This window comes from Onychostruthus taczanowskii, unplaced genomic scaffold, assembly GCF_017590055.1.
Source record: "Onychostruthus taczanowskii isolate IOZ18803 unplaced genomic scaffold, ASM1759005v1 scaffold80, whole genome shotgun sequence".
Lineage (NCBI taxonomy): Eukaryota > Metazoa > Chordata > Aves > Passeriformes > Passeridae > Onychostruthus > Onychostruthus taczanowskii.
In genome coordinates this window covers 2,079,510-2,097,434 of record NW_024505893.1, presented here as the reverse complement: position 1 = coordinate 2,097,434, position 17,925 = coordinate 2,079,510, and the positions used below count along the sequence as shown (strand labels likewise).

General features: G+C 37.4%; 1 protein-coding gene across 10 annotated transcripts in view; it reads right to left on the bottom strand.

The window, feature by feature from the left end:
* Positions 1-17,925, bottom strand: part of NRXN1 (neurexin 1) — a 672,393-nt gene that overhangs the window by 385,167 nt on the left and 269,301 nt on the right. For all 10 annotated transcript variants that reach the window (XM_041424058.1, XM_041424060.1, XM_041424063.1 and 7 more), the window contains 2 exons: positions 9,385-9,768; positions 1,306-1,509 (listed from right to left, as the gene is read on the bottom strand). In XM_041424058.1, the coding sequence (XP_041279992.1) occupies positions 1,306-1,509; positions 9,385-9,768 (588 nt within the window). The remainder of the gene's footprint in view (positions 1-1,305; positions 1,510-9,384; positions 9,769-17,925) is intronic.

Here is a 17,925-nt window from a genome sequence, read left to right as displayed (position 1 = left end):
ACTTCATTTGTACAGCTACTCCTGGTTTACACCTTTGAGGAACATGTATACCATCAAACCTAGATTTTGTTTCCATATAGCTGAGTTTGCCATGTGTCGTCAACCGCATCAGAAAAGTGGTTGCAAACAGCCGAGGAGCAGCACCTGCACACCCCCTTTACAGAAAGCCTCAGAGCCTCCCGCCATGGCCTCCCTGCAGGAGGGGACAGGCAGGGAAGGGTCACCTGTGACACCCTTTGCTCCTCCTCCTCTTCCTCACCACTAAACACCAGGGCAGCATTTCTGTGAGCGACACTTGGATGAAGTGCAGGGTCAAGGTGGTTATTTTCTTACCCCTCAATCCCCACTGGTGCTTTCTAAATCTGTGACTAAAGCAAAAATACACTTCAATCCCTTTAAAAATAGGATCCCCCTGGAATGGGAATAGCTGCATAGGATGGGCATTTTCCTCCTGCTCTGTTTCAGGTCCTGACTTGGACTTATGCCACTTAAGCGTGGCAGAAGTGCTTTTATTTCTTTACTTACTGGTTTGGTTTTTTTTGAACTAGAAAGAATCATAACCATGACATTTTGTTCATCATATTTTAAACAAGAAAACCAATTTTTCTTTTTTTTTTCTTTCTGTAAAAGGGCTTGTGCCTCCTGTGTTCACAAGGCTGTTTGCTGAGGGCCGCAGTCTTTGGGCATTGAAGGGTTGTGTTATCGTTCGATACTACAAAAATACCAGTACAGAATTGTTTAAAAAGAGGAGATGGATTTAATATAGATTTGACACATAAAAAAAGGAGACCAAGAAATCAATCAGTGGGCATATCTAACTGCAACATTTTCAGTGTTAAAACCAGAAAGTCTTTGATATATTTGCATGTCATAGATTATTGGTGGAGGTAAAATTGAGCTGACCTACATATAATTTGTTTCTGCTTGCACATTGAAATTCTGGAATTACTATTCTGAAGAAATTGTGGAGGGAGACCAATCTTCCACAATTAAAAAAAAAAAACAATTAAACAAAAAAATTACCACTGATGAACTTGTCTTCTTTTTTTAGAATACACAACAGTACAAAAATATTGTGATGGGTAATGTTAAGACCAAATAAAGAACACAAAAATGCAAAAGAAAACAAAAATAACTTGTAACAATGGTCGTGTATTTGTGTACATATGCAAATGCCGGATTGATGTGTACTTAGATATCATCTCAGTTTACTTTTAATGTTAAAACAGGCTGTTTCATAAATGTTTGCAAGCAAAAAGAAAAATGTAAAGAAAATGTTAATTTCTTGGAGGAAAAGGTTGTTACCTAGGTTGACCGTTAGCTTAACTCGTCCTGCATCCAGCTCTAACCGAAGAGTATCTGCAGATTCCCTGGAAGTCGTCGCCATTAAAATACCATAAGCTCGCTGGGACCTGAACCTTAAAGAAACATCTTCTGCCTCTGTGTGCATCACAACAGGAAGCTGGATTTTCATAAACATACTTCCATCATAGCTTAAAATTGTTGCCTCTGGAAACACAAAGGAGAAAACCAGTTGTTAGTGCTCTGTCTACTGAAACTCCTTAAAGGTAAGATGGCAAATGTATATTCTTTATATATGTAGTAGAAAAACTACATATTACTTTTCATTATTATTATGGGGAGACACAAGGGAAGTCAGGTTTGGGGTTTTTGTTAGCGTTTGTTTTGATTTGTTTTAAGTGACATAATCTTGATGCTTTTTAAACAAACAAAATTGTTCTTTAATGACCCAGCCAGTCACATGTGAACCTTCAATGAAATCAGTAAAATCACCTGTAAGGCAATGCTTGAAAGACCAGGCCTGTACTGCTCAAATTAGGTCAAATCAGTAAAAGATATTTAGGTAATCTTAACAGCATAACAAAAGCCCATGCCAGTCATTCCCCTAGATAATCACCTTAGAATGCTTCATGTATAAAACTATTAGCATTGCCACAACCATGGGTTGCAATTGTCATACAGTGAGCAAAAATCCTCCTGAAATGCATGGCTGTCCCCAGCACAGTTTGGATGGGGCACAGATTGTTCCATGACTACAAAAACCATGGTATGAACTCAAAAATGCTAATATGAACACTATGAGAGCCTCAGCAAGAGGATTGAGACTGGAATTGGCATATTGAGGGTAACATCTTAAAACCCTCAAGACAAGCGAAGAACTGTCACTTTCAGACATTCCAGGAAACCCTCCTGGCCAGAGGCTCTGGCACAGAGCAGTCACAGTCTGTTAGACCCCAGAGCAACCAGTCACAAGCTTTCTTTTTCCAGCTTCCAGGCTGGTAACAAGAAAGGTAGCAAAGAGACTGCATTTCTGCTCACAGGGAGGCACTGCAGTTCCTAGAAAGCAAAGGAAACATTTCTGAAATGTATTAGTAAGTTCTTTTTGGCTGGACAATCAAACACTGTGGGCAGAGAACACCTATGAGAAGCTTCTCTACGCTTCAATTTGCTTTAGTGTAATGGAGGCACTTATCTAAAAGTTTATTGTGGTGTCAACGTGCAATAATATTTTCAATGACTAATACTACTGATACTATGTTAAAGTAAATATCACAACTGTGTTTGCCAAAATTGTTCCCAGAGCATATCTTGTATGCTGCTAAGGGCAGATAAGCTCTTCAAGACTTCCAGCCTACACAACCCACAGAAGGACAAAATGTTCCACTAACTCTGTGAGAGGCAAAATTGATAAATGATGTTTTCATTAAAACAATCAGAAAATGGCTTGGGTTAGGAGGAACCTTAAAGACCACCCCAGCTCCACCCATGTCCCCTGCCATGGGCAGGGACACTTCCCACTAGACCAGGCTGCTCCAAGCCCAGCCCAAGCTGGCCTTGAACATTTCCAGGGGTGGGACATCCACAGCTTCTCTGGGCAACCTTCTCTTGTGCAAAGAATTTTAAATTCCCCCAATACAAATTTGAAGAAAACGGTCTGATGGTGGGGAAAAAAAAATGGTTACTGAGACTGCTGTGAAAGTCCCTAGATGTAACAGGTTATAAGAATGCATGTACTGGTTTGATGATTTCTGACTATGCAGGTAATCATGTTTTCACCGTATTTTGAATCTAAAATTGTTCAGTGAAGTAGATTAAATATTTAACTTGCAACAATTTGGAAAGTGATTTCAAGTCAAAGAGTTTCCAGTGGAAGGTGATTTGCTTTTGATGATTTGGGGTTTTTATTTGTTAGTTTGGGGGTTAGCTTTTTGTGGTTTTCCTTGTTTATTTATTAGTTTTCTGGGGAAAATCATGAAGAGGAGCTTTCAATTCCTTCCTATATCTAGCTGTCTACTCTGTGCATAAAAATCTCCCAAGATTTTTATCAAGGTAAACATAATTTAGGTAGGGAATTACAGGAAAAACCCTAAAGTTACATACTAACACAACAGAAAATAAAAGATATTTTGAATTTTCTATAGAAATCCACCACATTAATAGTATCCAGTGTTTTCACATACAGAGTAAACCCAACATTCATCACTGCTAGAGTAAACCCAACATTCATCACTCCTAAAGCTCTCTTGCTAACAGATTATTTTAGGATAATGTAAAAAAGAGAGCTGTCAGAATCAGTGCTGCTACTTTTTGCCAACTTTCCTGACATTATTCAAGTTGGTTTTGTTTTTTTTTTTTTTTTTTTTTCTTTTTTTTTAAAATTGCAGAAAAAGGAGAGAAGGAACTTCATTGGAGACAATTTAATTGGGGATGGCCGGTGAGTAACACCATAATGAGCAGACCAATAGTGATTAGATACTTAATCCTCCAAAGCCATTCTGTGCCAGCATTTTGGGAACAGATGTTCCAAGAACAGACCAAAGATGCTGAACAGAAGATCAAATGACTTAAAAGCTCTGGGCAATGAGGAAGCCCCCTCATGTCAACCAGCTCCTTTTAATATGTCAATATGCCCTTTCCAAGGCATAGGCTTTCTAAATATGAAAATATATTTGGGGAGAGAAAAAGGAAAAGAAAAAACAAAACCCAACAAAACCCTTTCCAAAGTACAAAAAAGAAAAAAACCCCAACAACTAACCAAAAACCCAAAAAAAAAACCAAACCAAAAAACAAAACCAAACAAAAACAACCAAGCAAAACTAAAGCCAGAAACAAACAAACCAAAAATACAAAGGCAAATGTAAAACAAGAAACAAATAAAAACCAAACAAAACCAACCCCCAAAACTCCCAAATGACAAACAAAGCAGAACCAAGCACAAAACGGGCAGGAATGGATTACTAATTTGCAAGGCCTAGTCAGTAAGAAGGTGACCTGAATGACAAGAGGCACCAATTTCAAAAACCTTGAAGGAACAATTCAGTTAAAAATATGTATTTTTGCCAATTTTTTTTTGTTTTTGCTTTGGACCAACTAATTCCAAGAAGATGTCTCATCTTTACATGAAATTTACACTGCTAAATATTCTCACATAAGTGTTGGCAGAATGTCTTTTTTCTCTTGTTCAGCTTTCTCTTAATTATTAGATCAAAAGGTAATAGACTAAAAGTTTAGCTCAGGATGTGATATTCATTTAAAGAAAGAAGGGAAAGAGTAATAGCTTTACTACCACTTCACTGTTGGGATGATAGTGCTGAAAAGAAAAAACAGCAGAAAATCCTTATAAAATAATCACTGACAACTTGTTTTTTGGTGGCAGCAGACAAGTACATGCAGTGGAGTTACTAAGGAATACATGGCATTACATAGCACAGATATTTATATAAAAAGTGTTTTATACATTCATTCTTTGACAGTTTTATAAACCTGACAATTCAAACTTTTCCAGCTCCTGTGCTAAAAACCAGCTAAGCAAAACACACAAATGAACCAAACTCCAAAACAACCCCCACAGAAGAGTTCAGTTCCCTTCTCAATTTTTTTTTTTCTTCAATTTGTTTCTTATTAAAATCTTCATGGCTGGATAGTCTTCTTTTCTACATACACACACACACCACCTCAATTATCTCTGTGTCTAAAGCCAAGGATGCACAGATCAGTACTGACATGAGAAGAGATTCAGGACCTTAATTTCCACTTGAGCTGGAATTACCTAAATTGCTCAAGAGACTGAGGCACCAACTCTTCTGGAAACTTTCCTACATCTGCTCCTACCCTCAGAAATGCTCAACTGGATATTTTTAGAGTAAAGTAGAATTTCCTGAATAGATGCCATTCTTCAACTCACACCCTATTTAAATAAAACTGAAACAAGTATGGACTAGGCGTTTGGATTTCAGGCTTCTTTCGAATATGTTTTGAAGTCAAGTTTGAGTAGTTTTATAAAGATGATTCTTGGTGAGTACAAATGCCTATTGCACATAATTTAATAAACAAAATAGGATCTTGTTTCCTCTGGACCCCTTGTGGTGCCTGTGAAGTCCCGAAGAAAGAATTATTAATTTTTTTTTTCTCTTTTTCAGTTTCAGTATGTCTGCAATAATATGAGGACTGTATTGCATCCCACAGAGCCATTTTTAAAGCATGAAATCACCCTCTCTTGTCTGCTGTCACTAAACCCCACACAACCTTTGCCCAGAAATGACAGACTATACAGCCCAGAGTCATACCAGGATACATATGAGCAATCTGGATCATCAATAATCAAGTATTCAGATTTGCTCTCTGATCATTGTTTTATCTACCAGTGCAAGTAGAGCAACAATGTTGTGCCCTAAAAATGCTCCTGATAGATATGATTTTACTCCTAGAAATTGTGTGAGTGTTCAAATATATTGGATGCTACTGAGTCAAATTTGAACTTTTTGTTTTCTTCCCAGGTGTTTTGCGTTTTCTACATGGCATCTTCTTCAGTCCACCTGGGCCCAAAGCTGCAGCCTTGGAGATTTATTGGGAACATTTCCATCAATTTGATAGAAACAATACTCTATATGTGATTATTTACTGGATAATGTGTGAAGAGAAGCTGAAATTATTCCTCCCAATTCCTACACTGGTATTATTTCAGGGCTGAGGTCCTAAGCCACACTCTAAGTTTGTCACAACTTTAACACACAGGACCAATCAGTTAATTTAAGACAGTGATGGAATTAGTATAATATTTAGAACCCCTGATTCTTCATGCCATCTATCCTCATACCACCTCTATTCTTAATTTAAAATTTTAAAGCCTCCAGGTATAACACAAGGAATGAAAGCTGCATTTCTTTAATGTGTATATGTGTATGTAGGGGTCTGTGCATACACAATATAGACATCTACACACACTCTAAACAGATTTTTCTCTTCAGAAATGTCAACTTCATAACCTTTGTCTGCACGCTTACTTTTTCTTATCCCTGTTTGATGATTTTACTACTGATCCTGGCTATCCAGTCAAAGAATACACCTGCAAAAGGCTTTGCCAAGAAGCAGTCACCCACTCAGTGATCCACAAAGTAAGGGAGGACACCAAATTATATTGCTGTGACATCTGTCCATCCATCTGTTAGAGTTTTCAAAATCTACTAAAGCAAATCTACAAATTATGCTGGTTATTATTATTAACCTTACTGAAAATCAAGAATAAAATCAACTATTACTTGCAACAGGATAAAATGGATGTGGATATAAATGTATACGTGTGTTGTGCATGCATATATATATAATTTTAAGATTACACAAATTAAAATAGACCACAGTGGTGTTCCAGAAGTTTTGTGCACTAATGAGTTGAAATTATTTCAAGTTCTGAAATATCCATGTATGGATGTTAGCACTCCTATTTCAGGTGAATATGAAAAATAAAATTAAATGGAAATAAAAAGTAACTCCACACATTTTTTTAAAATTAAGACACCTTCATTACTTAATGCTAAATATTCTAGTTGTTTAATCTCCAGTATATTATTCTAAAGCTTTCTTAGTGAATCTGTATTGTTTGCTGAAATAAGTGTGCTCCCCTTTTATTTAAATCAGCTTGAACAGTTGTAAATGTGCTGCTTATACCACCAAATACAAAAGTTTATCAGTTCCTACACATGGGTAGTAGTTATAATAACTTTGTGTGGTAGGATGCTTTCAGCATCCCAAAAGCTATAATCTTATTAATGCATGACCACTTGGGATATGAATATTACTGAGAAGACATCTCCTTTCACTGTAGTTCCCTCTGGAGAGGGAAACCCAAGAGCAAGAAATTATCTCATAGTGCTGAAATGCCACACATCTTTCTGTTGGACAAGAACCAAATGTTGTTGTGGAGGTGCCAACACCACCACTCCAGTACCACCATTCCCACCAGGGGAATGCACTGGGACAATGAAGAATTAAGCTGGACAATACTTGAAAATAAGGCATGGGAAATAAAAGGCAAAGGCTTCTTTATAAAACATCACCACCTGTCCAATGAGAGTATGGGAAGTTGCTGTGATGAAGCCTGCTTTCAGTTCTTTGCAGATCTGCATGTGTTTATGTCTCTACGGTACATGTTTCCTGGCTCTTCCGTGGAAATAAAACGCAAACCCGGTTTTGGCTCGAGCCCCTGTGTAATAGGAGAGTTTGGCCACAGGGTGGTACACCAGCCATGTTTAACCGAGGGCTGCGGGGATGCATCAGGCAGCTCCGTTATCCCTCTGCCTCCACCGGGAAGAGCAGCCTGGAGAGCTCAGCGCAGCTGGCCGTGAGCCAGGGCATCAACAGCCAGAACGGGAGACAGAGAAGCCCCACTGAAGAACCTGAGAATCTACTTGCAAATGATGATAACATGATGATGATAATATATATGAAAATATAAATGATGATAAAATGATGATATAGTAGGTGTCCATACTACATAAATGCACATCTCTACTGACATACAACTTAAGACATTCATTGGGGGTTTTATTTCTCAATTTGCGATGAAACATTTTTGTTTCATCTGACGAACTCGAAAAATGAATCAAACTAGATGAAAAGAACTTACATTTTCAGTCAATAAACTTAAGGTTTAGATTTCAGGTTGAAGACAAGAAGAAAATACTGTGTCAGCTGTGAGATACTTACATTTTCAGTCAATATACTTAAGGTTTAGATTTCAGGTTGAAGACAAATCTGAAGAAAATACTGTGTCAGCTGTGAGACGAAAAAATACAACTCCTGGCATTGAAACACTTTCTATTCCAATAAGAATAAAAATAAAAACCTTAGATATTAAACAATAAAAATATCGAATATTTTTATCTCCTTGTGTGCTTTCATTGAATCTTTCATTAGCACACTGCAATTTTAAATAAATCACAGGGTTTTCTATCTATTAACTAACCTCAACATCTGACTTCCTTGCCACTATCCACCTTTTCAATTAAATAAATGGAGTTGGTAAATTTCACTGTTATCTTTTCTAGGTAAGAGGAGTACTCAGATTTTAGGTAACTTCAGTTTTCTTGGGTGCTTGTATCTTTTTCAAAAAGAGATAAGCAGAAATATTAACTTCTACTGACTCTTCTGCTTTGACTCATGAGTGAAATTCTGGCCATGGATTTAAGTGACACTGTGGAATTCAAAAGTAAATTTAATTATATAGGAATATATTGAAATAAATAGGCAGAGAACAAGACCTCATTTTGGAACTGGAAAGTGACAGTTTAGCTGATGCTTTAAGATTTAGACTTTATATTTTTCAAATCCTGTGCTGCATTAGTGCATAACTCTAAATTTCATATAAAGTGCTAACTACCCTTCACACTTTGGCCAGACAAAAAAATTCCTCTGGGCCTGGAACCAAAGGACACCCTCCAGTCTCAGGCCTGAAAAGCACAAACAGAAGTGAACTGCAGGGGTGCACACTGGGGGTATATGACTTCATGACCTGAAACAGCAATTAGAGGATTAACCCCTGATATGTACATGGACAAAACTTATATCTGTCTGAAAAACTTGTGACCATCATCCATCTTGGGTGTAGCTTCTGGAAGGCTTTTACCCTGCCCAAGGTGTATCTATTGAAGGCCTTTAACACGTACTCACTTTATTCTCTTAACTTTGGCTAGCCTCTGTTATAGATAGCCACTCCAAGGCATCATAGCAATGCAATAATATTTAAAATTGCTTTCACAAAGCTTTTTCAGAGCTCAGCAATGTATGATGAGACACAAAAGGAGGCATTTTCTAGGTGATATTCAGCAGTACTGACTCTCTGTCATAGCCACCTAATGCACCTTAGAGTCTCCCCTAAGATCTTTCCTCCAGAATTACTGCTTTGAGTCTAGAGCAGGGCTCTAGCTCACATCAAGAGAAATCAAGGATTCTTTCTTTGCCTCAGGACACTTAGTGGCAGTTTACCATTTTTAATCATTGTACAGGATTTTTTTTTTTTTTTTTTTATGGCTGTGGGGTTTTTTTTAATATATAAAAGTAGAAGTGCAGTCATGTCACAGAACCTACCTCTTTCGCACGATCTGCCAAGGTACCCCGTGCCAGAGCAATCACACACATATCTGTTCCACCCATCCCTGCACACACCATTGTTTTTACAGGGGTTGCTAAGGCAAGGCTTTGCAGTTTCTCTTGAGCATGAGGGTTTTACTCCAGCTGTACTTTGAATTTCAGCCATCTGTCGAATATCTTTGCTTTGACCATCAATAAATAAATCCCGAATGCAGCCAACGTATCCATAATTGAGGAGTGCTGTCCACACTTCTGTTGGGAAGACCAGGCCTGCTTTATTTTCTGGTAAGCCTCCAAGATACAAGTCGTCATCCAAGTCAAGGATTTCACTTTCCCCTGGTGCAGTGTATGGAGTACGTAACGTGTTCACAGATATCGTCCCTGGAAAGACAATTCAATGGGTGATTTGCAAGATATTTGATTTTGGTACTGCTTTTTTTACTCCATCATCTACATGACACATTAGCTCCTGGCAAACAGCTGGAAGTGAAGCAGAGGTATTTTACTCGTACAGCTATAGAATCACAGATACACTTCAGCATTTCAATTGCAGTGTAGTCAGGAAGTTAATGATCTAAAAATCCTTTATGCACAACATTGCATGAGCACAATATGAAAAGTAAGGGGATTTTATCTCCTAGGTACAGGAGTAATGCAGTTCATAGTTATTTTCAGAAATACCCTCTTTGTGCAGCAACAACAACAACATCTTCACTCCCTCATACGTATTTCAAAGCTTTAAGGCCAGGGTTGCATTGATAGGTTACAACCTGGGAGGCAAACCTGAGGGTTTGGTTTGGGCCCGAAGACACAGCACTTTAAAAGACTTGCACCATTTTCAGTGGGCTTTGGGTAAGACTTTTTTTCCTTTAAATGCAGAAGGAAAATGCTCTCATCAGCTGCCAGGCAGGCAATCATTAAGAAGGAAGTGATGTGGTCCTGGAGGGAAAATCAATGCCTCTGACACTTATCTCAAAATGTGTGCATGTTACGATGAGAGGGAGAGAAGATGCATACAGACCTTCAGGAAACCAGAAATATCTTTTCCATTTTAGTCTAAAAATTTTACAAACAAAATTGAACCTAAAATAGAGTTCTTTTTATGAAGTGTCTAAACAAAGAAAATGTAATCATCAGCAAAGAGCCTTTTTTTGGTGGTACTTTGTTTAAAATAATGAGGTATGGAACACCTACAATTTGAATAAGAAGAAAAACACATTTCGAAAATACAGTCACAGAGCATACTTATGCCAACCAATTTTAATTTTATTTCTAAGTAAAATCGCTTGGCAAAAAAAATCTTCATGTAGATCTTCACAGAAGTGATTCCTTATCGTTCTACGTGGGTACAAAAGCAAACAAAATATAAATCAAAATATTATACAGGTCACAAAACTAATGACCAGTCATATCATGCAAGACTGTTATCTGCTGGGTTTGACATTGAAAGTGTTTTAGTGGTGACAAGACACTGAAGAATTGCGTTCACCATGATGAATTTAGCACACATATATATACAAAGTGAATATGATTCACCATCTCCACTGTTAGCCTGAAACACATTCCAGAAGATAACACTGATTACCAAAAATGCTTCCACTGTGGTAGGAGTTGTGCATAAGAAGAAATTCACACTTTACACAGCATACGCACTAAAATGTGAGCTTTAAGCAAACAAAGGCAGGTCAGAAAAAGATCATTCTCGTACTTGGGTAGAGCCTAAAATTTAGGCTTCTCTTTTTTCTGTTCTTTTGTTGGTTCAGTAGGTTAACTTCAACAACATTGGCAGAATGAATATCTAAAAAATTTGGATCGTTAGTAAAAGCTGTTTGGGGTAAAGGTCTCAGGAAATCCAACTCCCATGCGAGACTTGAGACGTGGATTTTAGAAGGGGTGGATACCACAGTCTCCCTGCTATCAGAAGAGAACTAACAAGATAAAACAAAGGCTTGCATAGCATTTTTACATCTTTATAAGCATGTTTAAAGAGTGAGGATGTGGTCAGTTTTCCCTTTTATATTTTCTAAGAAATGTTTTCTGTGTCAGTTGAATAATCCCATAGATATAAAAGTGAACTTCCAAGAAAGTAAGTAAGAAATAGGCATGCTGAAAACAAGATACTTTTTCTTCCAAACTTCCATCTGTTTAAAAATGATAAGAGATTAGGGTTTGCTAACTCTAAAAATTTGTTGTTGCTTCTCAGCTTCTAGAAGCAGAACTTGGCACTCACATGGAATGCTTGCTATAGGTTTGATCTTAGGCATGCAAGCATAAACATTTTGAGATTTGATTAATCAGCTGAGTCAAACAAGGACACCTGTGAATGACCTGTCAAACCAAGAGAGACTTTTCAGAGAGCATCCTAGGGTATCAGGAAGGATGGCTAACAGCCAACAAATCTTTTTGTCTCTAAAAACATTAGAGACTGTAAATATAAATTGTACTTGTCCTCAGTGTTTTTTACTGCTATTGTTGCTTGCTGCCATCTGTTGATGCACAGGCTAATTTAGGAGCAAACACTCTAAACCCATGTTCAGGCAGCACCCACTTGTGCACCCACACACGTTAACTCAGCTGCAGCCTCCAACAGCAAGCTCCAACATGTGAACAGTGCTGCTTTCTGCTGGACAAAAACAGCCATATTTTCAACACATGAACAAAGAATCCCCAAAACTCTTTTTTCTATTAAAAAAAAAATCTATTATGTCTTGATTACCCTTCAGCTCACAGAAAAAGATAAATCTCTGCTAGTGTAGCTGCTACTCTGTGTTCCAAGTGGGAGCTTTGCAAGCACAGAAGGTGAATGATAAGGGAAACTGGTGACTGTGAGTTACAGTAAAGAGATAGATTGAAGCAGGAAATTTTTCTTCTCTGTATCATAAAGGATTACCCTGAAGTGAGCTTAAGTATTATTTTGAATAGATGTCAATAGCTTCTTAAAGACATGAACTTCTTACCTTCCCAGGTAAAAGACACGAAACCCCATAAAATACTCTGTGTGAGAAGTCCTCTGAAACTTTATCTGAAACCTTGCAATCATGGCATTTAATGACTATGGGTAGAAAAACATGACAGGCAATGACACAGCCATCACTGCTGATGATACTGATGATATGCAAATCACCTTTTATGTATCTCTGACAGGCAACAAACTTTACTCACTAATTGCTTTGTAAACACAGATGAAAAAAGGAAAATCCAAGTAAAATAAGGGAACAGAAAAATATTCCAAAATACAGCAAAAATTACAGAGCCTTTTAAGAATTCTACAACAAAATGCAGAACTCAAGTTCATAGAAAGTTTGCCTACAGAAAATAAACAGTGGTTCCATCAGCACCTTTGGATTCCCAGTGCAGCACTCAGAGCTGGGACAGAGGTGGTAGCACATGCTGTTTCATCTTGGTGAGGGTTTCTTTGTTCTTTTTTCGTTTGGTTTTTTTTTTTTTTTTTTTTTTTTTTTGGTTTGGGGGGGTTTTTTTGGGGTTTTTTTGTTTTGGTTTGTTTGGTTGGGTTTGTTTGTTTATCTGGTTTTTTTTTTTTTTTTTTCCGGGGGGGGGGGGTGTGGGTGAATTTTATTAATAGTTTTTAAAATTTATTTCAGGGGTTTGGGTTTGTTTGTTTTCCTGTGGTTTGTTAGTGTTTGATTAGGTTTTTTGGGTTTTTTTTAAAAGCCTGTTATCTTTCTTGAGGGAAACTTTCTGAGTTCCACAGAAAACGTCTCAAGCTGGATCTCCTAACAATGGGAGAGGCTGCCACAGAAATTGAGGACTGTGATGCACACATCCTTTCATAGACTTCAATTCTACTTTTTCTGGGAATTATAGGCAGATTAAAAGAAATTGCTTTGATGAATAACCAGTGTGCTCCAATCCATTCAGATGTTTCTGCTTATGAACATGAAGGGACATCACTTTCCATAGAGGAAGAAGGGGAAGCTAAGAGAGCATGCAAATGTCTTACATGGCCAGCAGAAAAAGGGTTAATAAATTTCCTTGTAGAGATACTAAAATGTCATTCTCAAGACAGAACTGTCATATTTTACAGGAGGAAAGAATGGGACATATCTTGTTTAACGAAATAACCTAGAGACAACAGATTTTATGACGAAGCAGCAGATTCAGAAGAGCACTGGGTGCTCAAGCGAGAGAAAACTATAACTTGAAATTGTAACATCTCTGGAGTAAGAGCCATCCTTAAACTTCCTTCTTTTCATAACAGCACTCAGAACCAAATAAGCAGTGATACCACTCCTTCGAAAAGAGCCATAATGTGTTCCAGGAAACAAGCAGCTTCCATTCAAAGTTTTTTAAGACTCAAAGTAGGGAATAATTTTAGTATTTCTATCACAATAAGAAAACAATGGAAGAAGGCTGACAGCATGTGATTTGTCCTGCTTGAAAGAAGTAAAAGGGAATGACAAAGACAAGAAGGTGTGGGGTGACTTATTTAGTCTGGGAATTCATGATCTAGCTTCAGATTCTAAAAACAAGATTCTGCAGCATTTCACCTGACAACACAGTGCAATTTAACATTCAGAAACTTCTTGCTGTATTGGAAAAGCAGATTGAGAAAAACTAATGAAGTTATGGTTTTCAGCAGGAATTATTGACTTAAAAGGATAACTGATTAGTGCGAAGTCCTTCAAAGGACGAGTCAACAATAAAAGTCAACAATAACACACATGTCAGCAAAAAGGGAAATATATTAGGGATTATAGAGAAGCCTATTGTGCCACTTGGCTGAGTGTTGGTTAAGTTTTATCTTGGATTCTGAGAAAGATGTAGATCAGCCAAGGAAGCTGCAGATCACTGAAAGAATCTTCGTTAAAATGCAATATAAACCCATCCTCCCACGTATGAAAACTATTAACATCTGTTGAAAAAGGAACACTTAAATCTGGCTGTTATTAAAAGGTTAAAAAGATGTGGGAAGCAATATGTAGAAGAGTACATGTGGAAAAAAAAAAAGAACCTGCAACAACACCACATGTAATAGACAACACAAAGCACTACTTACAGTGAGATGTTGATTATAGTTAAGCTCTTATTACATACTCCAGAAATAATTTCTAGAGTTCAAGCTGAAACTAACTTTAGTTCAAAATTTCAATGACTCAGCCCTTAAATGCTACCTGTGAATAGATGCTGATGCATTGTGCTTTATGCTGCCCTGCACAATTGGAGGTTGACAAGAAGAGTAAGTTCCCTCCCTGAATTCACTATGTAATGGTGGCTTCCAAAGGATGAATGGTGGTTTAGCAACAAAAAAAAAAAAAAAAAAAGTATGATTATCCTTGCATATGGCAAACAGTTTAACAAAATAATTAAAGAATACTTAACTCTCAGACAACAGTTTTAAACCTATTCCTACTGTGTTACAAGAAACACTGTGAGCAAAGACCTTTACAGCTGCTTCACGGTTGTTTTTTATTTAGTTTGGGATTGTGGGTTTTTTTCCTAATTCTTTTTTTCTGCAGAGTCTGCAGTACTGTTAAGAGCAGAACAGGCAAACATCTCCCTTAGGTATCACTTAATGAGCCTCTCCAATCATATTCATTATCTCAGCAATTTACTTTTTCCTAAAACTGTGCATAAGAAACAAAAATCACATTTCTAAATCTCGTCTCTTTCCTGATCAGTTAAATATGAAGATTTTAAGTGCAACTACTGCAACTGTTCTGATCTCTCTGCTTGCCTGACACGGCCTATTTTAGCTGCTTTTTGTGTGTGTGAAAAACATCTGCTTATTAAGAAACGTTGAAAAAACAGAGCATGGTATTAATTCCAAATACATCCTCTGTGTTAAAACACAATATAATAGCTGTGATAAGGACTGTGGCTGCATGCCCATGGCCAAGACAGGGCACATGAGAGGCAGCTATGAAGCTGTGGTCCTTCCCAGAAATTCAGGATGTACAGCTCAGGAGTACTGGGGGAAAACTCAGGACACAGCAGCTGGTAGCACTGCTGCACACCTAGCAAGAAGGATGGACCAGGGGAGAATAGGTTATGAATATTTCTTATGCCTAACCCTTAAATGTTAACTAAATATGGTCTCAGGAACTCTGGCCTGAGTGATCTTTTTTTAGGTGAGAAAGGACTCAGATTAAGTCCTACAGGAAACAGAATGGGATTCTAGGGTGAAAACAAGAATAACAGGTCAAAGCTTTCAGCAAAAGGAAATTAAAAGGCACCATATCTTCCCTCTTCCTTGTATCTTTCAAAATCTGAGTGGATAGACAGAATTACTAGTGAGTGGCACCTGGCTGATTACAATTTAAAAATGTGTTCAGATTCCTTGCACCTCCCTCTCCTCCACCACAGTCCCAGAGAAGCAAAGGCAAAGTCAATAGCTTAGAGTGGATGCTTGCTGCGACTGAGGGTGTGGAAGAGAGCAAAGAATGAGAAATAAATCTAGTACTTGCTGATCCAGCTAATATGAAAGTCAATGAAATTAGCAAAGCTCCTTGAGAAGTGTCACAACATTCTTCTATAGGAGAGAACCACTCTGCATTGGATTTGAATTCTAGGAGCAAAAGGTTGAAAGACACCAAACTTAATTTAAAGAAGAAAAGAATCACAGCTTATTTGAGCTACTTATTCATTAACAGAAGAATCTCTTCCTTTATGCTTGATAGCTAGGGAAATATGCTGTCAATGGCAACAAGAAAGTCTCAGAAAAGCCTTTTTTTTCTATACAAGGAATATTCATTCAGTTATATAAAAATTCTGAAGGAAAGCTAGTGAAAAGTAATCATATTCATGTGATTTTTAGTATGTTTGGTCTGGGCTAGAGAAAAGAAAACAAAAAACATCCCGAAATCGTAAAGTGAATTTTATTCATTATGGGTAAAACACACCAACAATGCATAACTTGACCATGATGTGGAGGGGGATGAAGTACTCAGGACAGTGAAGAAGTCACACAGCAAAGTCACTGCCCTGGACTTCAGGAGAGCAGACTTTGGCCTTTTCAAGGCACTGTTGAGGGGAGCCCAATGGGAAAGAGCCCTGGAGGGCAGAGGACCCAAGGATGCTGGCTGGTGTTCAAGGAACACTTTCTCCAAGGTCAGACACGATGAATCCCAGTGCAATGGGGCAAAATGCCAGCAGGCTTCCATGGATGGATAAGGAGCTGCTGAGCAAACTCAGAGCAAAAAAAAAAAAAAAAGAGCTTTCAGAAGGTAGAAACGAGGACAGGTGGCTTTGGTGAAATATAGTAAAATTGTCAGGGTGATGGGGATAATGTTAGGGATGCCAGGGCCCAGTCAGAATTGAGTGTGGCTCCCCCACTCCTTTTTACTATTTCTACTTCTCTCGATATCACATTTATTGTTACATAAAATTTGTGTTTTTCACTTTGGTGCACAGTCTCATTTTCACCTTAATTCAGGCAGGGGTATCTCTCTAATCATTTTAATAACCAGATCTTACCACCATTAAGACAAAAGCATTGCCAGTGTTATTGGTACTTCTCCTACCATTATTATTGTATGTTCTAGAATAACAGAAAAAATTTGATTCTATTTCAGATTGCAGTTAAAATTCAATTTGCCAGGCCTTAAGCCTGCAAATTTTTATTCAGTGTTCATGGTAATAGTTCAATGTCTCAGAGTTAATAGGTATTATGATTAGCTTTCAACAGTGCCAGGGGAGTTGCATAAATTTCACCTATCTTGGTCATAGGCAAATCATCAGACAGATTAATTTGATTATTTATAATTCTACTTAAAAAATAATAAGCAATCCTGATTCACCATGCCAGTTTTGCTTCCTGAAATTGCTCTTAATTCTTGCTGATGTCCATTAACAGTTTTAAAGAATTAAAGTTTGCCCTAAACTCTGTTAATGGCACCTGTGAGTCAAATGCTTTGTGAAGCAATGAAAGGGCAGAACTTATCTTCAAATGTAAACTATTGCTGTGCATTTTTTTCATTCCTTTGTAGATGCGTTGGCTTTGGATGTAAGAATAAACTTTGCTTTCAGCAGTCCCACAGGCATGATTATTACAGGATTTACTGCCTCATATGAATCACTGAAACAGCACTTAAGAAGAAAGTCTGAAATGAAAACTGTAGTATAAATAATATAACTGCTGGATGTTCAATTCCAGTTGAGGATTTTGAGAAGTTGTGTTCTGTTGTTCAGTTTGGCTTTTTTTTTCCTTTTTTTTTTTTTTTTTTGGTTGGGTTTTTTTTTTTTTTTTTTTGTAGGTTTTTTTAACCTTGAGAGATTAAATTAGCAACTGACATAATAAGAAAATAAGGAATAAGGTCTGTACCATTAGAACTTGAAACTATACTGCCCAGGAATCAAATAATTATTTTTCATAATCATAATGCAGGTGGATTTCAGCATGGATTTGACCAAAATCTTCAATTTAAACCAGCACCTAAGATTTGCTTTATCTGAAATAGGATTTGTGTGTAGTAAGACCTTAAATCATAAGATAATAACTTTTTTGGGGGTTAAGTTTCATAAAGAAATTATAAATGCAAGCTATGGAAAGGTAGTCACCAGAAGGAAGAAAGTGGGGGG